Genomic DNA, 23,699 nt, shown 5'->3' on the forward strand with positions numbered 1-23,699 from the left:
CAGTCTTGTGGCCACTGTTGAGTGTTCCAGATTTGTTGGCATATTGAATGCAGCACTTTAACAGCATCATCTTTTAGGATTTTAAATAGCTCGGCTGGAATACTGTCATCTCTGCTAGTTTTGTTGTTACTAATGCTTCCTAAGGCCCACTTGACTTCACTCTCTAGGATGTCCGGCTCAAGTTCAGTGACCGCACTATCATGGCTATCAGGGACATTCAGATCTTTCCTGTATACTTCTTCTGTGTATTCTTGCCACCTCTTCTTAATCTCATCTGCTTCTGTTAGGTCCCTGCCTTCTTTGTCCTTTATCATGCCCGTCTTTGCACAAAACGTTCCCTTGAGATCTCCCATTTTATTGAAGAGATCTCTAGTCTTTCCCATTCTGTTGTTTTCCTCGATTTCTTTGCATTGTTCATTTAAGAAGGCCTTCTTGTCTCTCCTTGCTATTCTCTGGAACTCTGCATTCAGTTGGGTATATCTTCCCCTTTCTCCCTTGCTTTTCGCTTCCCTTCTTTCTTCAGCTACTTGTAAAGCCTCATCAGACAGCCACTTTGCTTTCTTGCATTTCTTTTTCTTTGGGATGGATTGAGTTGCTGCCTCCTGAACAATGTTACGGACCTCCGTCCATAGTTCCTCAGGCACTCTGTCTATCAGGTCTAATCCCTGAAATCTATTCCTCACCTCCACTGTATATTCATCAGGGTCATACCTGAACGGTTTAGTGGTTTTCCCGACGTTCTTCAATTTAAGCCGAAATTTTGCAAGAAGCAGCTCATGATCTGAGCCACAGTCAGCTCCAGGTCTTGTTTTTACTGACTGTATGGAGCTTCTCCATCTTTGGCTGCAAAGGACATAATCAATCTGATTTCGATATTGACCATCTTGTGACGTCCATGTGTAGAGTTGCCTCTTGTGCTGTTGGAAAAGAGTGTTTGCTATGATCAGCATGTTCTCTTGGCAAAACTCTATTAGCTTTTGTCCTGCTTCATTTTGTACACCAAGGCCATGCCTGCCTGTTATCCCGGTGATTTCTTGACTTCCTACTTTAGCATTCCAATCCCCTATGATGAAGAGGACATCTTTTTTTGGTGTTAGTTCTAGAAGGTGTTGTAGGTCTTCATAGAACCGATCAACCTCAGCTTCTTCGGCCTCAGTGGTTGGGGCATAGACTTGAATTACTGTGATGTTGAATGGTTTGCCTTGGATTCGTACTGAGATCATTCTATCATTTTTAAGATTGTACCCCAGTACTGCTTTTCCCACCCTTTTGTTGACTATGAGTGCTACTCCATTTCTTCTAAGGGATTCTTGCCCACAATAGTAGATATGATGGTCACCTGAATTAAATTCACCCATGCCTGTCCGTTTGAGTTCGCTGATTCCCAAGATGTCGATGTTCAATCTTGCCATCTCATGTTTGACCACCTCCAGCTTACCTTGATTCATTGATCTTACATTCCAGGTTCCTAAACAATATTGTTCTTTACAGCATCGGATTTTCTTTTCACCGCCAGACACATCCACAGCTGAGTGTCCTTTCGGGTTTGGCCCAGCCGCTTCACTCTTTCTGGCGCTACTTGGAAATACCCTCTGCTCTTCCCCAGTAGCATATTGGACACCTTCCGACCTGAGGGGCTCATCTTCCGGCGTCATATCTTTTAGCCTTGTGATACGTTCCATGGGGTTTTCTTGGCAAGAATCCTGGAGTGGGTTGCCATTTCCTTCTCCAGTGGACCACATTTTGTCAGAACTCTCTGCCATGACCTGTCCGTCTTGGGTGGCCCTGCACGGCATAGCTTATGGCTTCACTGAGTTACGCAAGCCCCTTCGCCACAACAAGGCAGTGATCCATGAAGGGGGAGCGACAATTCCTAGTAGGTAAAACCTTCTGTGTGGTGGTAGCTTTTCCGTTCGTTTTCCTCCCCCTAAGCCCTCTGTAGACACCACGGTGTACTACAAGACATCCCTTAGCACCCCATGTGGGGTTAGCATCATCGTCATCATAAATTAGGGGAATTAATATTGTGCTGGGAAGCTGAATCCTGTTGTGGAATCTCAGCTTTCTGATTAAAGAATAAAATTGTTTAGGCTCTCTTTTGGTGCAGTGTGTTTCCGGTACCTAAACATTACTTTTCTACCAAAGTGCCCCAAGCAGTGTACAGTGTGTGTATATATCTAGGTCTACATCTAGTAGGGTGGCTACTAGGAGGAGGGCCTTTTCTGCTGTGGCACCCCAGCTGTGGAATGAGCTCCCTAGTGAGGTTCGCCTGGGACCTACGTTGTATTCCTTCCGGCGCCAGGTGAAGACCTTTTTATTTTCCCAGGCATTTTAGTATTTCAGCTTTCTAGTCTTGTAGCTTTGCTGTTTTAAATCTGTATTTTAAATCTCTGCATTGCTGCTAGGTTTTATTCTGGTTGTATTGCTATATTGTGGTTTTAATGCTTTTGTATTTTATATTGTTTTACTGTGTGTTTTTTTGTTTTAATTTTTGGGAACCGCCCAGAGAGCTTCGGTTATTGGGCAGCATAGAAATGAAATGAAATAAATAAACAGTAGATTTGCCGTGCTAGCTGGGGATGATGGGAACTGTAGTCCAACACACCTGGAGGGTGCCAGGTTGGGCAAGGCTGTTCTTGGCCATTTGTAATTGTTTAGCACCACAGTTTCATCCATGGGGAATCCTCGCAGTGCCGGTGGCCATATCAGAATGTTTCAGAGGACGTTACAGAGGTGGGGTTGCACTTTGGATGGCTTTGAAAGGGACTGGACAATTTTCTGGAGGAGAAGGCTATCCATGGCTCCTAGTCCTGATGGCTGTGTGCTTCCTCCAGGATCGGGGGCAGTATGCCTATGTACACCAGTTGCTGGGGAACATGGGTGGGAGGGTGCTGTTGCACTCACATCCTGCTTGCGGTTTTTTTGTGGGCAGCTGGTTGGCCATGTCATATAATCTTGAGGTTGCCTTGGGAATAATACTGTCTTGCACAGCCTCGTTACCCGCATGTAAAATGGGAATAATACAAACCTCACAGATTATCATGGAAGTGAATTTAAGAAAAGATTCTAATGCACTTTGCATGTGCTACAAAAGACCAAAGGATAATTGGCTAAAGCAGCCCGGAACTGAACATAATCTGAGTGCTGTTCGCCACAGAATGGAAGACTAACCAATCTCTTTCTGTCCCCCACCCCCCTTTCTCCTCTTTTAGCTCCCCCAGTGGCTGCCGCTGTAAGATCTCATTTTGAAAACTGTCCAGATGTCCATAGACAGTTTTGCTTCCATGGTACTTGCAGGTACTTGGTACAGGAGGAAAAACCAACTTGCATGTAAGTTGTCTTTACATTTTCATCTTGAAATACCCATGCTGGCAGATTTACTGGTGGCAGTTTCGTGCGAGCACAAGAGAAAGTAGAATTAGTTCACATCTTCATCCCTTAGAGACGGGGTAGGCAACCTTTTTGGGCTGTGGACACATTTGGCAATTTGGGAAACTGTCCTGGGCACCACCACAAAATGGCTGCTGTTGGAGGCATAGCAAGGGACAAGTAATCTGCCCCAAAGACTGAGTACAAGACAGAGGCGGGCTCTAAGCCCCAACACACTAAATAATTCATTTGAGCCCACAGTTTTTAGCACAAACAGAAACCTATTTCACAGCAATCCCAGCTGCCAGTAAGAAAATCTGTGGTGTTTTGTTTTTTTGTTTTTTTTTAAGTAGGAGGAATAAGGGCACCATGGGGGGTGCAAAGAAAGATGTCTCAGGGTGCATTTGTGCTTGCGAGGGCACCACATTGCCAACCGCCTGCCTTAGAGACCCCTTGTAGGACACACGGAAAAGCTCCTTTGCAGTGTTAAAAGTTTGCTTTGTTCGAATGTTGAGCCTTGGAGTCATGTAGCAATGAAGAGAGCAAGGCATCAACTAGATGCAGCAGACCAGAGCACATGCTGAGCTGGGTTCAAGTGGAGTGAATTGTTCGCACAGCATAGGAGGAATAGCTGGCCAATACAAAAACGCATGAAAAATAGCCCAAACCTATTGGATTATTGGGGTTGTGCCTACTCTAATCATACTCTTCTCACAAATTTACTCTTCCCACTCCCCCCGCCCCTAAAAGTTAACACCCTGACTGCAAACATGTAAAATCTCGCCCTTGGGAAATGGCATAAAAGGAATACTGCAGTCCACATGTATTTTGGGTGGGAAGGACAGGGCTTCTAACCGAGGGTCTCAATAGGAAATGCAGACTGGGACTTAGAGGTGCAGAACATCTTTCAGCCCAAGGACTGGATTCCATTTTGGGGACGTTTGCAGGCCAAAGGCAAATGGGGCAGGGTGGGGCCAAGATCCCCCCAGATCCCAGCATATTGTAGCTTAAAGCTTTGCCTGCCAGTACCTAAGCCATAGGAGAGGCATTTCAACTTTGTTAAATGGAGTTTTTAAGTATGATATGTTTCAGAACTTAACCACATATAAGTACAGAGAAAGTTGTTCTGAGATCAGTTCAAAAAATGTCTGTCCAGAATTTACGTCGTGCATTAGGAGGACCTCTACTCCCAGAGTCCTGATTTACATACGCTATGAAAGGAAACCACATCTTAATAAATTTGTCACAAATTTCTATCCCTCTTGTTACCCTTATTTTATGTGCTAATTTCTCTGGGAGTGCCAACACTCCACACGCCATCCATCCGCCTCTGTTCTGAGAAGCCCTCACCTGTTTTCCAGTGCATTTCATCCTTTTCAAATGGGGTTAAAATGGCTCTGAATCCAGGAAATCACCAAACAATTGGTGATTGGGGGAAGGGCGGTGCGGCCAAGACGAGGGGGCCTTCTGGGGAAGCCCAGTTGGCCAGATGGGGACCGCAGCTGGGCTGGGCCTCGGGCCTGTGATTCTCTATCCCTGTTGTGAGCCTTCTCCCTTTCTGGCTCCAGGCACATTCCAGCCATCTGATTAGACAAAAATCCATTTTAATTCTGAATGAGAACTAGCTCAAGTCCTGCATTTTAAGAAGCCTCGCTGTTCTTCTTTTTAACACACTGCTCCCGGTTTTCCTCCTCCTTGTCACAGCTGCCATTCTGGGTTTGTTGGGACACGATGTGAGCATGCAGACCTCCTTGCAGTAGTAGCTGCCAACCACAAGAAACAAACCATAACCACCTTGGTGGTGGTTTCAGTGATCGCATCAGTGGCACTGATCATAGTCTGCGTCCTAATGCAGTAAGTATGATGGCATGCTGTGGAGTCCCACTGGAATCGCCGTTCTGCTAGTGCAACCTCCATGAGCCTGGTGCTCTCCGGATGTGCTGGACCAGAACTCTCATCATCCCCAGCCAGCCATGGTTGGATTCAAGTAACCTGTCTCTTGGCAGTTTCAACGTCCTAGTTGGCAATGGGAGAGGGTAGATTTTGTGTTGAGAAATTGTCGTCCTGTTGGGCATTATATTTGCCTCCCCCAACGGGGCGCCCTCCAGATGTGTTGGAGCGCAACTCCCAGCATGGCTGGCTGGGGAGATGTTAGGAGTTGCAACACATCTGGAGGCCGCCATGTTGGGGGAGGCTGCATCATCCGAGGGCAACTGGGTGCATAGAGAGGACAGACCTGTCGTGGCCTATTCAGTTTAGAGTTGCCATGAAGCTGCTAGTGGCCAATATCTGTGAATGCAGAATATAGAGAATATTTCTTTTTAATAAGGTAGGCATGCAAATGTAGGAAAGAGTTCTTGATGCTGGTTATATGAAGACATGGAGGATGATCTTTTATCTAACGGCAAAAGAGTATCTTTTGCCGTTAGACCCGTGTGCACTTCTGCTACGGTATCTGGCTAAAGATATAAGAGAGGCGAAGACTGAGGCTCCTTTTAGCCAGTGTCAGCTGTGGAAAGTCTCAGACGTCTCACCAGCAGAGCGTTGGTGGCTGAGAGACAATTTACAAATCTAGTGAGGATCCTGTTGACTAGTAAAGTTTGTCTCTTTCTGGAATAGCTGTTTTGGAGCTAATGAGAACATTTTGAAGTGTCTGCCTAAATAAATAGTGCAATTTATTTTAGTTCTGTTTAATCACTTTGTTGGTAATGGTGTGGTGTTGAAAGCATGAATTGTTTCTCCCACTTCATCGCCCCCCACAATTTTTCCATACATTGGGTATATTTGTAGAAATACCTATTTTAAAAAAGGATTAGAAAGACACTGTGAATAAGAACTGGATGAATGCTCTGTGTTCCAGCTGTTTTCCGTTCCACAAAAACACACTGCCTGGTATGCAAGTCCATGTCTGTCCATCCTGCATGTCCTGGAATGGCTTCTCCTTGTGATGTCATGTATTACGGTGTGTTTTTGTTCTGAGGACAGGGGATGGTGGTATGCGTGTTGCAACTGGAATGTTTCTATTAAGCTAAAATTAAAGTCTTTGCCGTGTAATTTAGAGGAATGGCTGAAGTGTCGTTGTGGTTGATTTCCCAACCCGCGTGGCTTGCCTTCTGAGATCTCTTGCTTAATCCCTTTTCGGCAAGTCCCCAGCCCTTTTTTCAGCTTTGCTTGTGAAACATTCTTCCCCAGCAAGCGGATCGAGAAGAACAAACCAGTTTGGATGGTCACAACAAAGAGCAGGCTTGTCCAGGCCCTGCTATGTATGCATACAAACACTAGTCCATTAAATATTTAAAATGTCACTCTTTAATTGGATAGCATCCATGTTCACAACTGGTCACAGAGTTCCTTCCACCTTTGCTGTCTTGAGGAAAGTAGCAGAATTGTGTGATAAGCCAGGTGATTTTGGACTGGGAAAAGCCAGGTGAGGATCCCTTTTGGGAGCCTTTTTTAGCCTCTGGGCTATCATTTGCCCATCCCTATTACGGGGACAGTGCAGAAGAATTCAGCTGAAATTAGTGAAGCTGCTGAAACCAATTTGATCAGACCTGTTTTTAAAAATTTTAACAGCAAAACCTTTGACATTTCTAGATACAAATGTTGATTCTCTAACTTGGGAGTTTTGAATTTTAGGGGGAAACCTGGAATCCAGCAGCAAACATTATAGTTCCTTATCACAAAATGTGCAACTCAGACTTTTATTAAAGTGGATTTCAGCAGTCTGAATTGTGGTGATTTCAGTAAATTTTAGGTGAGACTTTGGGCTGCGGTACAGAGGGGTCCCTTCCTACCATGAACTTTGGAGAATGAGGGGCTGGCACAGAGCCATTACTTGTGTGAACCAGGGCTTCCACCTGGGTGGTGAGCATGTGTACACGTCTGAGTTCATGCGTATGGTGCATGTCTCCACACAAGCCCAGCCCCAGGGTGATTGCATGGGGGCTGCCACTCGTGCCAGCAGCCCTTTGTCTCCACTCTTAGCAGGGCTTTTCCATGGACTGTGGTTTCACTGTCGGCGTGCCATGCCATCCCTACGCTTGCCCTCACCATTTAACCTTCCAACTGTGTGTTTTGCAGCTGCTGTGGGACAAGGCAACGTTGTGAATGGTGCAAGACCATCCCCTGCAGAGACGAGAAGCCCAACGGGCTCTTGAAGGGAGGAGCATCTTGCTGCAACTCAGAAACAGGTATATAAACTGCCACAGAAGCACCTTGATATTTAAGTGATGGCTGGCAAAGGGAACGTTGCCAACCTCTCTGTCCTCCTGTAACCTGAGTGGCTGACTGACAGTGGTTCAGACTGCTCAGTGGCATAGTGGTAAATTTAGACATGTGGGGGCCCACCTTAGCCATGCCCCCATGCAGAATCCATAGTCACTCCCCTGAGACGGGTGGGGCGGGGCAGGAGAGAGAGATCCTGGTTTTCTATTATTTATTCTCACAGGAACTAACGCTCTAGTTCAAAAACTCCATCAGAAAACACAGACATCCAAAACCAATAAACCGCTAATAAAACCTCACAGTTACGTTTATGGGGCATGGCTGCAATCCTATGCATAGTTACCTGGGAGTAAGTGCAATGACATCAGTGGTGCTTCTGACAGCATTGGTTCAATTTGTAAAACACATTGACCTGGTTTGCACGTAACAACAGCCGTGCATGTGCAGAAGAGAGCTGAAGCGTGGCCTGTGGCGCAGCTGCCACTGCCACTTTTATCCAGCAACCCACGAGTGGCTCCTTCATAGGCTGTTGAGTATGACATCCAAACCCAGACCACTGGGTTGTTTAGGGGCTTAAATGACCCAGCAGTTAGCCCATGGCTTGTTGTTGAGTTTCTTGTCCCCAACAGTCCATGGGTTGTTTAACACATGGGCTCTTGTTATGTGCGAACTGGCCCTTTGAGACTAAACAAAACATCTTCAGCAGGCATTTAATTGGAAATGGAAAACATCTTGCCAAGAAGTGTCACCGTTTAAACTGCTGGAGTGAGAAACGTCCTGGAGATGCCCTCCCCCACTTCCCCCTCTGCAACACCCTCGTGCAGTGGTAGAACACACACTTTGCACGCAGAAGGCCCAGGTTCCGTCACCAGCATCTCCGGTTAAAAGGATTTGGGGTAGTTTGCAGGGCTGAGAAAGGCCTCTGGCTGAGATCCTGCAACAGATGCTAGTCGGAATAGATGGACAAGTCATCTGACCCGCTATAAGTCGGCTTTGTTGGTCTGGATACTATTTAGCAGTAGTACAGTTTATTGTGCAACCATAGGTCAGCCTTCCCCAACCTGGTGCCCTCCAGGTGGCTTGGACTTCAACTCCCATCAGCCCCAGCCAGCATGGCCAATGGTCAGGAATGCTGGAAGTTGTCATCCAAAATATTTGGAGGGCAGCAGATTGGGGGAGGCTGCCTGGCATGGTAACAGAAATGTCAAAATACTTTTAAGAAAACCACAAAAATGTAAACAAAAATACTGTGCTTGCATTTGCATGCTGATCCGGCAAGGATCAGTGCTTGCCAGCAGTGCTGTAGCTCCCGTCATTCCCAGCCACCATGGCCATCAGCCACACTGGCTGGAAATGGTATGAGTGGCAGCCCAACACCTCTGGGGGGTGCCAGGTTGGGGAAGCCCTGCCCTGCCCTGCCCTGCCCTGCCCTGCCCTGCCCTGCCCTGCCCTGCGTGAGGGGGTGCCTTGAAACTCAAAGACTGCAGGGAGTCTCCAAAGTCTGATTTAGATTCTTCGAAGACGCATGTTGAGTTCTACTCATTGAATAGGTTGTGCAGTCTTTTTTCTACCTTAGCTGGATAGGAGTACTTTAATTTCTCCTGATTTAGCGAACAGTCCTGAGCATGCTCACCTGGAACTCTGTGCTCCAGTAAGCCAACTAAGACCTTCCTCTTTAATTCTTGTTACAAAGAATACCATACTGAACAGTCTGCCTTGCCTGCCCTGGACTCCAGTAGATCTTGGGGTCAACATTACAGGCTAAATTTGACACTTTGTGGTGCAGTTGTGACCATGCACACATCCGGCCCCCCTGAAGTTAGTATGTCCTTCTTTGTCTCTGGGAATACGAGACCTGCCTTGCCGGATCAGCATCCTCGTTCCAATGCTGAACAGGCAGATGCCTCTGGGAGCTCTCAAGCAGGATATAGAGATGACAAGCTTCCCCTGTGTTCCCCAACATGGATATACAGGGTAGGATGCCTCCGAATGTGGAGGTTTTGTTTAAGAATCATAATGAATTATAGCTGTCACCCATCCTTCATGGTTTTGGATAATTCCTTTTTAAAGCAGTATGTTGTGCCACAACTGCCTTGTGAGGCAGGCCAGTTGTACATGCTTCTGTCTGACCAGTAGGGTGCCCCCCCCCCCCCACACACACACTTTTTTCTCTAATCCTGGGTGGGGAGACTCAGAGCTGTGATCTAGTTATATGCTGACGGAAGTAGTGACCAGTGGAGATCTCCTGCCACTGCAGGCAAACAGCCTGTTTCCTCCTCCTCCCTCACGCCGATACAAATTAGTAAACACAGGTCGATGGGCCTGAGTGGCTAAGCAGGTGGGGAGACAAGTCTCTCCTGGGATTGCCGGAAACTCACATTCCACCCTCAGGTCCAACTTGAAAGAAGATATTTACTAAGGGAGTAGGATAAGAGGCAAAAAAAGAAAGCACAATGTGGACTTGAAAAACAAATGGTAAAAAACTTGCTAACCTGCATTAAATTCTTAGAGGCAAAATACCCCAAATGCAGGGGTTACCTGGAGAGTTGCAAAACATCCAGCATCTTTGGGTGGGTGAATGACTGGGTGAGCAGAGGAACAAAGAAAGAAAGAAAACCATATTCCGTTCGTATTATGTTTGGCCTGCGTGGGCAGGAGTGACTGTCCTACAGGTTATACTAATCAGAGGAGTGTCATTTAAGCACTTTTCTTTGCACCTTTTAGAGCTAGGAGATGGGACTAGAGAAAACCTTTTAACCCCCCTTTTGACTAGAAGATGGGTTATCAAAGTGTTAAATAAAAAGGAAGTGGCTTTAGCTTTCTCTGGTAGACTTGATTCATCGAAAGGCTTCCTGTTTTGTGGATCTGGAAGCCCCAGGAAAAAGGTAAGTTATTCCAGGTGGGCTATGGATGCCAGCATCTGGGCCAAAGATGCTTGTAGCTTTGGAGAAATAGACACTGAAGGGCAGCTCCATGCCACCGGCACCCCTGTGTCTTGTGTTTAGTTGTTTCATATTTGACTGCGTGCTGTATTCTCATCAGAATGTGGACTTTCTCTTTTATAACTGTTTTAAAATATTTTGATGTATATTTTTTGCAGTTGTCTGACAAAGGCCAAGTCTGCTGAGATATGTATTGCTGTGTGTAGACGGGACCACTGCAGTACTCTACCAGAGGCCTACAATTCCAGAGAAAGACTTAACATGGACAGAAATGCTACACAGGGATAGAACAGTATTAGCAAGCAGACTCCATGTATCTTTGGGTACTTTGTTATACCCTTCGTTTATACATCTGGCTTCCAGAACTTTGCCAAAGGGAAGTCATCGGCTACATGGCACCAGACTTAACCTGTATATGGAAATCATGACAATGAAGAAATCCCAAAGACTTTGTGTAGTTAAATAAAATTTTAAAAAGTGCACACTGGACAGCTTTGTGTTTATGTAACTATAAGAAATGGACATGGAAGGGGTGGATAGGGGAAAAAGTATGTGTACAGTTCAGGTTGGGGTAGTCTTGTTTCCCAAGAATCTTCCTCCTTGCTTGAGACTTCATACAACATGACCTGAAGGGCAGGCCTTGGGTTCGTGCATTTGTTACATATTTGACTCCAAAGAAGGCATGAGCGACATCGGTCATTTTGGAAGAGCAAAATCCTCTGCTTGAGAAGATTGGCCTCTTGTGTTCATCTGCAAGTTCTTCTATTTGCCTCCAAAAACATCAAGATGAAGTTTTCTAAGTATCCACATGGAATTACCAGAATTTAAAATTTCTGCGTCTTCAGTACTGTTTAGAAAAAGAAAATACAGCAAGTGTGGACACTTTGATCCACATGACAGCAAAATAATTTACACCTCCTCTTCTCAGTATGAGCCCAAACTTGTGTGTGCAAATGAGAAAGTTCCTTCGCCATCCCTTCTTCGCCTTCCCCCAGCTCTGGGTGACTTGATGAAAAAGTGACTGCTTTGCTGCATTTTCCCAAAGATAAAAAGTAGAGTCTACAGAATTGTTAGCTGTGACGTGATGGATATAAGTGGGATGTTGGAACAGGAACCTCTGTGTTTGGTTTGTTGGTTTGTTTTTAGCACCTGACTTTATAACCCCTCGAAGTAGATGGGAATCCTACTTAAATCAGTCTGGGATGGGGTTCTTAAACACAATCCTATTTTGGTTCTAAATCCTTTTAAGGGTTTTCTAGACAGGCTGTGAGGACTTCGTGTATATAGTTGTGCCACCATCATCCCTTCCCATATGACAACTTAGGACACTGGAGTGCTTCTATAAGTCACTTGTGTGTCTGGAAACATTCCATAGGATTAAGTAAGACTCAGAACTGTTGTGTAGGTGCACAAATCTTTCTCCGACCAAGGTATTGCAATTCTAAGGCATGTTTCCAAAGATGGGAGTGATCTGTGGAAGGCTTCACTTTTCCAGTACTTGTATTGTGAGAAGAGGACTGAAGCTCCAGCATTCTGGATCTCCCGACCTCTAAATGCGAGAGGTGTGATACAATTTCATGGGTCCTGATGTCTTGTTGAGTGTGCAACTGATGGTATGGTGGAAGCAGGGCTCTTATTCATGCTTTTAGCTAAACTTGATGTTGATCATTTGGAAGATTCTGATTCTACAGTGACCTCTGTTCTATGAGCCACACTCTCAACAGCTAAATTAAGCACTTGGACCCTCTAAGGACAAAGGCGCCCAGCTCTTAATACAAAAGTAGCTAAAGAGAAAGGCAGTAAAACCTTTGAGAAATTCTAAAATTCTTTGTTCAAAAGCCATTCTGCTCTTTCTGAGCTGGCAGAACAGTTTTACTTTAAGTCTAAACCTCCACTGTGAAATACTAGTTTCACCTATTTTTCCCTTGGTGATGGACAAAAGACAGTGTTGCCAGTCTCCCTTTAAAAACCATGGGATTCCATGTTGGGCCGATGCATAAAGTGTATTTTCCTGTATATCTTACTGACCGTGTTGACTAAAGCCCTTCTTGATGTCATGAACATTGCTACCAGAGCAAAACTGATGTCTATTTAAAAAAGAAAAAAGGATAGGTTGGTTTGGGTTCTATAGTTGGCAGTCTGTCTTGTGAGTCTTTGTGCTTCCTTTAATATGTGTGCCCCCTTTTGTCCCTTGTTGCAAGGGTATCCTCTCTGACTTTCCTCAGGAGGAGAAATCATCTCTTTAAAAAAAAGTAAAAATAATTTTAATTTTGTCTCTAAACTTGTTTTCTGTCCCGCCCTTCCTAACAGTGACTTGTTAAACTGGGTATTAACCCCAGCTTGGGTGAAAAAGGTTATTCAGGTCATGACCATTTTTCCTGATTTTCGCACTGTGCTCTTCAGGTATGGTCAAGGTCATTTAAGTGCCACAGGTCTAAGGAAATCCCAGCCCATCTCAAAGTACTCTCAGACCAAGCACTAACATAAGAAATGGTTACATTCTGTAAGGTCTGTTCTGTAAAATGGCTTGTGGTCCATACCAAGTGGTGATTTAAATACTTTGAATGTTAAACCAGATTGTGCAGAATGTGACCTGCTACTTTTTATGTGGAGGAAGGGGCAGGCAGGAAAGTGAACTGCAGTCTCAACAAAACTGTTGGCATGCCAGTTACAATGAGGGCCCTGCTTCCCTTTTCCCTGGAATTAAAATCTATAATGCCGTTTAGAAATTGGACACAGCCTTTTAACCATTAGCTGTCTGATCCGATACCACCTGCATGTCCCCTGCAGTTTGAGTACTTCACCAGAAACTGGGTCAAGTATCACAGTTTTCTAAAAATAAAAAATGTATATTTGAAATGGCCAACTAGAAATTTTTGACAAGGCAAACCTAGAACTCTCACAGACTGTGCCAATTTTCCACATTAGATACATCTTTGATTATTATAACATAAACTTCATTGCTAGATGCCTTCTCCCAACTGTGAGCTAACGTCTACTTCCATTGTTAACACCTTCTCCCCTTTTGTTCACAATTAAGTTTATTGTTCATAACTAACCTGAAGTTTATTTGTTAGTCAAGCTTACATTTGTTTTTTCTGTATATGTTGCACTGAAAGTTAATATTTAATGTTTTAATTTATTGTGTGGTTAAATTAATTTGATTCATGTAAAATGTTTATGTGATTGGCTGTTATTTCTTCCTTAATACGCTGAATTAATAGTTATTTAAATGAGTGAAATATACCTTTTCATAATACTTTGCTGTATGTTTGTTTTTTAATGGGGTGAAGGATATTAATTAAATACGGGCCTTTCCACACAAAGTTTAGCACAAAGTGTGTGTTGCTTGCCTCAGTACTCAAAACAGCCATCTTTATAACTGAGGGAATGCAGTTCTTTCCCAGGTAGCTGGATGGTTATATAGGTGTAATGATGTGGTTGGACTTAGATTTGTAGCCCATCCCATCCTGAAGGGCCGAGCAGTAATGCAAGCAGTTTTGTCCTCCCGCTGCCACTTTTTCCCGATGCACCCTGCCTGTGGCTCCCTTCCCACCCAATCCAAAGTCATGAAGGACTGTATCAGTTGTTGTTTTTCATTTTCTGCCCTTCGCTTTTCTAAACTCAAGGTGGATAACAGCAATAAGAACAAAATTCAAAACCTTTTCAGCACTTTTCAACCCGAACATTTAAAAAGAGCACAGTTAAGAGCAGATGTAGTGGGAAAGAACAGATGCTACATCCCAAAAGCTTGGAATAAAGAAAAAAAAATTCATTTCATTTCTATACTGCCCAATAGCTGAAGCTCTCTGTACAGTTCACAAAAATTAAAACCACAAGGTAGAGCATAAAACAATACAACATATGAAAGCTTGAAACTACAATGTAAAAGTAGAACCAGAATAAAACCTAGCAGCAATGCAGAGATTTAAAATACATATTTAAAACAGCAGAGCTAAAAGACTAGAATGCTAAGATGCTGGGAAAATAAAAAGGTCTTCACCTGGTGGTGAGAGGAGTACAATGCAGGTGCCAGGCGACCCTCTCTAGGGAGCTCATTTCACAGCAGAAAAGGCCCTCTTCCTGGTAGCCACCCACCTCACTTCCTTTGTCAGGGACTCTCGGAGCAGGACCTCTGAAGATGTCAACCCAGTGTGCAGCCGCTGTAAAAAAGGCAAGCTCCATGTTAGGCATAATTAGAAAAGGAACTGGGAATAGAACTGCCAATATCATACTGCCCCCAGACAAATCTATGGTGTGGCCACGCTTGGAATACTGTGTCCAGTTCTGGTCACCACATCTAAAAAGGGATATTGTAGAGCTGAAAAAAGGGCAACTAAAATGATCAAGGGGCTGGAGCATCTCCCCTTTGAGAGAAGGTTACAGCAACTGGGATTGTTTAGCTTGGAAAAAAGGAGGGTAAGGGGAGACATGACAGAGGTCTACAAAGTTATGCATGGTACAGAGAATGTGGATAAGGAGACATTTTTCTCCCTCTCTCAAAATACTAGAACCCAGTGGGGTCATCCTATGAAGCTGATTGGTGGGAGATTCAGGACAGATAAAAGGAAGTACTTCAAACAGTGCATAGTTAAACTATGGAATTCACTACCACAGATGTAGCAGTGGCCACCAATTTGGATGGCTTTAAAAGAGGGTTGGACAAATTCCTGGGGGGAAAAGCTATCAATGGTTACTAGTCCTGATGGCTGTGCGCTACCTCCAGTATCAGAGGCAGTGAGCCTATGTACACCAGTTGCTTGGGAACATGGGTGGGAAGGTGTTGTTGCACTCATGCCCTGCTTCTGGGTTCCCGGTCGACAGCTGGTGCCACTGTGTGAACAGAATGCTGGACTAGATGGACCCTTGGCCTGATCCAGCAGGGCTCTTCTTATGTTCTTATGATCTTAGGGTCTGGGCAAGTACATGTGGGAGGAGGCGCTTCTCCAGATAACCTGGCCCCAAGCCGTTTAGGGCTTTGAATGTTAATACCAGCACTTTGAATCGGGCCTGGACATGGACTGGCAGTCAGCTTGTATTCTAAGTTGTTGTTGTTGTTCAGTCGTTCAGTCGTGTCCGACTCTTCGTGACCCCATGGACCATAGCACGCCAGGCCTTCCTGTCCTGCGCTCTCTCCCGGAGCGTGCTCAAGTTCATATTCATTGCATCCGTGATGCTATCTAGCCATCTCATCCTCTGTCGTCCCCTTCTCCTTTTGCCTTCAGTCTTTCCCAGCATCAGGGTCTTTTCCAGGGAGTTTTCTCTTCGCATTAGGTGGCCAAAATATTGGAGCTTCAGCTTCATTATCTGTCCTTCCAATGAGCACTCAGGGTTGATTTCCTTTAGGATGGACTGATTTGACCTCCTTCTAAGTTAGCAAGGCTCTATTCCTGCAGATGCTTTGAGGGAGAGCAATACTGCAAGAAAAAAAAGCAGGACCCCCTCTAGTGTGACAATCTAATGTCAAACCAAAAAGGCATTGGCAAGCAACCCCCCACTCCCCAAAGACTTCTGAATCTAGAGAGGTTCATGGGTACGTGTCTGAATGTGTTTTAACTGAAGTTCTTTCCAGTAAATTTATACAACTTATGGACCTCTCTTTCCAGCCTGCTAGGTACTTCACGTGATACAGAATATTCCAAAAGTAGCCATATTAAAAATGTAGCATTTACAATGCATTAAAAGGAATAAGTAAATACAGCAGAGGAGCAAAGCCCCAGTGGAAAGCAGGTGGGGAAGGGGCCATAAGGGCCCCCTTAGAAATGGTGTTCCAAAGGGCCAGCACCCAGAGATCCCACTGTTCCGTATGCTGGAATGGATACCAGGGACGGATGAGTCTGTCCATTTTGGCTTCTCTCAGTTTCACATTTTTCCAGTCTTAAATTCAGATTGCCCCGTATCTTTGAGATTTTTTTAAAAGTTTGTATGAAAGTTAATTTACAGTGTTACAAAGTAGCTCTCTGTTGAATGAACAGTACTGACTCCATTTTGAGACACAGCCCCAAAGCCAGGCGTCTTCATCCCCAGCCTCTGCAAAGGTGGGAGAAAGGTGCAGGAGTGGAGAGCATCATGCAAGACCCGATCAGGCAATTCAGTTTCTAATGGAATGCTTAAAATGTATTCCCCAAAGGCAAAAGTGGGGGTCAACATTCTGCAAAACATGAATGTGCTGGATAGCAAGAGTTACCTGGTAAGTTACCTAGTCAACTACCTGCAGTATGCTCCCAGTGCTGAACTCCAGCCTTGACACCTGCCTTTAAGGCAGTCATGAACATGCAAGGTCATCTTTTGTTGAGATGGTACATAGAACTTTTGCTTCTGGCAAGTACAACCATCATCCCCAAGCACCTCCTTTGTTCTACAGGATGGAAGGCCAACTCAGTCTTTCTCCCATAGCAAGTAGCACCATTTCCAGTGCCTATGAGCGGTGTCTGGCTCATCAAGAGTGTGATGTCACTGCCTTTCTCTGAACTGTATAGGAAGCCTCATGTTTCCGTAGTACCGAGTCCCCATTCCCCCTCTTCTCAGAGGTGTGGGGGCCCTATTGCTGAAATCACTAGGTTCCTTACCCCTGCAGGGGCAAGATGCCACACGGCAGAGTCTCTCTTCCCACAGGAAAGGCTCCATGCTGAGATCACTGACATCGCTAAGCTCCTTGCCTGCCAGAGCAAGCAGCCAACAGTGGGTGCTTTGCCTCCGCCCATCAAGGCCCTCTGCTTTCCTTCCTCTTCACCTGTGACCAGGAATTGCAATGCGCACTAGGAAAGGGCTTCAGCCCGAGGAAAGGTATATTGCTTTTGGAGGCTCTTGAGTACAAATTGTAGCCTCCACCCCTGCTTTCCTTTCTGGGTGTGCATGTGTGTAGGCTTCAGGCCTCGAGAATACTCCTTCCCACAGTCTTGAAAGCTACTTTTAGGCCTGGAGCTCAGCTTCACCAAGAATGCAGCTAATTTCCCCACCAAAGCATAACTTGGTGAAGGCTGGAGCATCCCCAACTGGTTTTAAATATTAAATTCATTTGCTCAGCTAATTCCCCCAAACCTAGCTTGTGGATCTGAATCTTCGTAAACCTCAATAAGTGCGCCGTTGTGGCATTATCCTCTCCAATAGTGTCTGAGTGTGGATCTCTTTGGGTGAGAATCGTCTTCTTAGCCCTAGACACTCTATTGCCAATGTCTAAAGATTCCTTATAAGTGGGTGTGTGAGTCTCATTAAAACGTGTGCAAGTTTGTACATGGGTCTAACTAGAGCACATCATGTAACAACCTTTTCATACATATTCTAATACATGCATTTTTCTATGCAATTTTGCCTAGTAGTACACATTTCTGCAAGCAATTTGCCAAACAAAATGAATTTCTGAACATAATTTGTCTAATATATTCATTCTGTATGCACTTTTGATTGGAGAACTCTATTGAAAAATACAGAGAAGTGCAAATTTCAAAAGGATAACAGACTTCAGGTTTGTGTATTGATTTGAAAATGCAAAATTAGGGGAGCAATCCTATGGCTGCTAGACAGCGGCTAGACGGCCATAGGATATCTGGTTTTCCGGGAACTGACCTCAGAGCCCACGCTCTGAGGAGAACCGACCTCCCCGCACTTCCATGTTGCCTCCGAGGCAGCGCGGAAAAGCCCCATCCTCCGCGCTTGCAAGAGGAGTGCGGAGCGGCCGAAAAGGGGCATTCCAGGGGGTGTTCCAGGGCAGAAATGCCTGTACAACCCATCCAATGTGTTGCACAGCAGCCTCCTCCCCTGCTCAGCCCTCCCACAGCTAGACAGCTGCAGTTGGCTGTCTAGCCAAAAATGCAGGGCAGGAGAAGTGTGGAGGGAACAATCCCCTCCATGCTTCTCCTGCCCTGCATTGGATAGGTAGTCACCTCTGAGTTCGGAGGCGGACGCTTATCTGAATAGGTTTGCGCCCTAGGTAAGTTAAAATGCAAAGTGAACAAATTTCTCCCCTATCTCTACTTCATACCTGTATGGGATATGTGTGGAGAGAGGGAGAAGGCAGCCTTTCCAGGGATGTGGGGCCTATGGGATTGAAAGGAAAATAGCATGGTGGGCCTGGAAGCTAATTGGAAGATAGCATTGGTGACCTAGCACAGGAATAGTCTTCTCTTGCATCCATATCTGGTGGCCTTTGCATCATGTGTCAGCCAAAACTTCCAAACCATTTTGAAGGGCAGCTCAAAGCAAAAGCATAGGGCAATAGTCTAGAGCCAACCTGGTGCCCTCCAGATGCTTTGGACTACAATTGCCAGGATTTCTGACCATTGGATATGCTGGCTGGGCTGAAGGGAGTTGAAGTCCAAAACATTTGGACAGCCCCAGGTTGGGAAGGCTGGTCTAGAGTCCACATTGAACGTGCATTCTGCACAGCTAGGATATATATTAGTGTGCAGACAGGTACTTGTGCATTAAGTGTGTCTGCCCCACACTTTCGGCTTGATAAACAAATATAGAACTTTGCTAGTTGGAAACTGCTACCTGGATGCATCTTAAGCTTTTTAAAAATGGGGAGGGTGGATAGATAGACTCCTACTACAAGAAATTGGGCTCACACAAGAACATGGAGCAATAGGATGACAGACAAGAGTGCTACTTCATACAACCAGGCATTTAAAAGCGTGTCGACAAATAAATTTAAATCAGTCCAGCTGCCTTCTGTGGGTGCATCAATGTACCATGTTGTGATTGGGGGTGACAGTGGAGTTTCTTGGGATGTGCTGTCCCTTTAGCTTTTGTTTCTGCAGCTATTCTGAATTTGGCGGTATGATCGTGACTGCAGCTACGGGCACACACAGACCATTTGTTATTTCATTAATGAAATAGTTGATGTGGAGTTCCATATTTATTATTAATATTGATTAAAAATTATTCCCTGCCTTTCAAAGTAAAATCCTACCAAGGCAGCTTACAAGGAAAACAACAATATGTTAATAAAACCCATTTAAAACAATATCAAAAATAACTAGTATGGATCTGTCCCACAGGACAGTTGGTGGCAGAAAGCCTGGTGGGGGCAGTTCAGTTGGAGTTGGAGCAGGAGCCTGAGGTGACTTTGGCCAGCCTGCTCCCTCCCTCCTGACTGATACCCTGACACATAGTATATGATGTTTTTGTACAATTTTGTAGACTAGATTAGTGTTGTACAGGTAGTAGGAAGGACTGCAGGAATCAGCGGGCCTCAAACACAGCTGTTCTTTATTCAGCACACACAGAAGTGAAGAACTTCGCAGAAGCTCCACCTGCTGCTGCTTCTCCCAACTCTACAGGAGCTGCCAAGGCTCAAAACAACAACTAACCCACAGGACACACACACACCCCGAATACAAACATCTGTATCCCACCCTATATAATTAAGATATCTGGGCAGCATACAGATAAAATAAATGTAAACAGCATAAGACAATAAATGATACAAACATCTAAAACATATTAAACCATGGACAAGCTAATACCAATTAAAATCTAAAACAAACAGTGTGCTACTTTAGGGAATGCATTTAGCCCTCAAAGGCGTTGGTAAAAAGCCATGTTTATACTTGGCACTGAAATGAGACCAAGGTCTGTGGCAATCGGGCCTCCAAGGGGAGGGCATTCCACAACTGGGGTGCCACAGCAGAGAAGGCCCTCTCGCATGTCCCACCATAGTGTATGTCTTGCACTAGTGGGATGCAGAGGAGGGCCCCTCCAACAGACCTCAGTCCTCAGGCAGGCTATATAGGGAGAGGCGCTCCCTCAAATATCAAGGTCCCAAGCCATTTAGGGCTTTAAATTTCATCACCAAACCTTGAATTCCAACCGGAAGCGTATTGACAGCCAGTGCAATCCCTTTAAAAGTGGTGTTATATGATTTTTATAAGATGTTCCCATCAGCAGTCTAGCTGCTGCATTTTGCACTAGCTGCAACTTCTGAGTCATCTTCAAGGGCAGCCCCATGTAAAGTGCACTGCAGTAGTCTAATTGGGACGTTACCAGTGCATGTACTACTGCAGCTAGGTGATCCCTGTCCAGGAAAGTCCATCGCTGGCGGATCAGCAAGATCAGGAGATGTCACACTGACCTATGTGCACACTGGACCTTGTATGACACAGATCCAGTGACCTCAGTGATAGAGGAAGGAACCCATCTCGGTCCAGCACCACAGTTCCTAGCAAACACCTGATCTTGTGGGGCAAATGAATGGAGAGTAGGAGCTGAGAAGGCACCATCCACAGCCTGCTCCTGTTTGCTTTGTACGTCTTCAGCTAAATCTGGGTGGAGATGGTCAAGGCAAGTTTTTAGACACTGCCCCATAAGTAACTCTGCAGGACTGACTCCTGTTGTTGCACAAGGAATAACATGTTGAGCAACAAGAAAACTGGCAAGGCATGTTGGCCAGTCAACTCCCACAATGCGCTTCAGGGCATCTTTTGTTGTCTGCACCATCCCTTCAGCTCGGCCATTTGCTCGGGGATGACAAGGTACAACAGTGACAGCCTGAATAAGATTCTTCTCCACAAATGTTTTAAATTCAGCAGATGTAAAAGCAGTCCCATTGTCTGAGAATGTAGTATCAGGCAACCCACGGGTGGCAAATAAGTGGCGCAGTGCTGTGATTGTTGCAACAGCCATTTGTGATGATGCTAAGACTACTTCAAGCCACTTTGAGTAAGAATCTACCACAACCAAGAATTTTTTTCTTTAAAATGGTCCTGCAAGATCAATATGGATTGTTGACCAAGGCTTCTTGGTCACTTCCCATGGAAAGATACATGGTCTTGGTGGATTGTGCCCAGTGGCTTGACAAGTACTGCACTCATTTTCAGTGTTTTCAATATGTGAGTCAGTACTTGTGCCCCAGACATAGCTTCTGGCCAATGCTTTTATACAATGATCCCTGGATGAGCTGTATGCAGCGTGGTCAAGATGGTTTGATGACCCTTATCTGGAATAACAACATGGTTTCCCCATAGCAGACATCCCTTATGGGCAGACATCTCATGCTGCTGGTGTTTGAATGGCTTAAATTCCTCTGGAAGTTCCTCATCCGGCCACCGCCCTCCATACTCAGTTTAAAAATACAAGATCTTGAGCAGTCAGCCTAGCAATTTGATCAGCCTGAAGAGGTGGGTCAGGAAGGGCTTCTAGCATTGACTTCCAGTGGAGGAGGAATCTGAAGTGGTACCCGACTCAATCCATTGGCATTAGCTTTGCATTTCCTGGTTTGTAGACAAGTGTATAATCATAAGCACTGAGCAGAATGCTCCAGCGGAGCATGCAAGGTGATAGTATGCAGAGAGTAGGCTTACTAGGAGAGAAGATTCCTAGAAGAGGCTTGTGATCCATGCGTATTTCAAAAGCATGGCCATAGATAGTTGTGGAACTTTTTGACTCCTGCAATAACAGCCAGGGCTTCTCTGTCAATTTGTGCAAAAGTTTATTTCAATGGTTGACATAGTCCTTGAATAATAAGCAGTTGGTGCCTCTGCACCATCTGGGAATTTGTGGCTTAGCACAGGACCAACCGCATAAGAAGAAGCATCAGTAGTCCAGATTAGTAGCTTTTTTCATCATACTGTAAAAGCACAGAATTTGAACTCAACATTTGACTTCTGGAAAATCTTCTTATGCTGGCTGGCCCATTTCCATGGAACTCCTTTTTCCAGCAAGCGATGCAGTGGCTCAGCAACAGTAGCCTTTTGTGGAAGAAACACAGGGTAGAAACTGAGAAGTCCCCAAAAGACTTGACGATCCTGCTTTGTTTCTGGAGAAGGTACATCATGAATGGCACGTATTTTGTCTTTGATGGAGTGAATGCCAGAAGCATCATTTCTGTTGTTGTTTATTTGGTCAGTCGCTTCCAACTCTTCATGACTTCATGGACCAGCCCACGCCAGAGCTTCCTGTCGGCCGTCACCACCCCCAGCTCCCACAAGGTTGAGTCTGTCACCTCCAGAATATCATCCATCCACCTTGCCCTTGATCGGCCCCTCTTCCTTTTGCCTTCCACTTTCCCTAGCATCAGCATCTTCTCCAGGGTATCCTGTCTTCTCATTATGTGGCCAAAGTACTTCAGTTTTGCCTTTAATATCATTCCCTCAAGTGAGCAGTCTGGCTTGATTTCCTGGAGTATAGACTGGTTTGATCTTCTTGCAGTCCAAGGCACTCTCAGAATTTCCCTCCAGCACCACAGTTCAAAAGCATCTATCTTCCTTCGCTCAGCCTTCCTTATGGTCCAGCTCTCGCAGCCATAGGTTACTACGGGGAATACAATTGCTTGAACTATGTGGACCTTTGTTGTCAGTGTGATGTCTCTGCTCTTAACTATTCTATCAAGATTTGTCATTGCTGTCCTCCCAAGAAGTAAACGTCTTCTGATTTCCTGGCTGCAGTCAGCGTCTGCAGTAATCTCTGCGCCTAGAAAGACAAAGTCTGTCACTGCCTCCACGTTTTCTCCCTCTATTTGCCAGTTATCAATACAGCTGGTTGCCATAATCTTGGGTTTTTTTAGGTTTAACTGCAACCCAGCTTTTGCACTTTCTTCTTTCACCTTTGTCATGAGGTTCCTCAGCTCCTCCTCGCTTTCAGCCATCAAAGTGGTATCATCTGCATATCGGAGATTGTTAATGTTTCTTCCAGCGATTTTAACTCCAGCCTTGGATTCATCAAGCCCAGCACATCACATGATGTGTTCTGCGTACAGGTTGAATAGGTAGGGTGAAAGTATAAAGCCCTGCCGTACTCCTTTCCCAATCTTAAACCAGTCTGTTGTTCTGTGGTCTGTTCTTACCGTTGCTACTTGGTCATTATACAGATTCCTCAGGAGGCAGACAAGATGACTTGGTATCCCTATCCCACCAAGAACTTGCCACAATTTGTATTGATCCATACAGTCAAAGGCTTTAGAGTAGTCAATAAAACAGAAATGGATGTTTTTCTGAAACTCCCTGGCTTTCTCCATTATCCAGCAGATATTGGCAATTTGGTCTCTAGTTCCTCTGCCTTTTCTAAACCCAGCTTGTACAACTGACAATTCTCGTTCCATGAATTGCTGGACTCTACCTTGCAAGATCTTGAGCATTACCTTACTGGCATGTGAAATAAGTGCCACTGTTCAATAGTTTGAACATTCTTTGGTGCTTCCCTTTTTTGGTATGGGGATATAAGTTGATC

General features: G+C 45.1%; 1 protein-coding gene across 1 annotated transcript in view; it reads left to right on the forward strand.

Annotated features, from left to right (window-relative positions):
- The window catches only part of TGFA (transforming growth factor alpha), a 58,431-nt gene extending 44,567 nt beyond the window's left edge, over positions 1-13,864 (forward strand). Inside the window, exons 3-6 of the mRNA XM_084804223.1 lie at positions 3,213-3,330; positions 5,074-5,223; positions 7,450-7,559; positions 10,694-13,864. Of these exons, the coding sequence (XP_084660349.1) occupies positions 3,213-3,330; positions 5,074-5,223; positions 7,450-7,559; positions 10,694-10,701 (386 nt within the window). The 3' untranslated portion in view covers positions 10,702-13,864. The remainder of the gene's footprint in view (positions 1-3,212; positions 3,331-5,073; positions 5,224-7,449; positions 7,560-10,693) is intronic.
- The last annotated feature ends 9,835 nt before the right edge of the window (positions 13,865-23,699 follow it).

This window comes from Heloderma suspectum, chromosome 6, assembly GCF_057233095.1.
Source record: "Heloderma suspectum isolate Gila_16-S chromosome 6, 16-S_ref, whole genome shotgun sequence".
NCBI classification, from domain to species: domain Eukaryota; kingdom Metazoa; phylum Chordata; class Lepidosauria; order Squamata; family Helodermatidae; genus Heloderma; species Heloderma suspectum.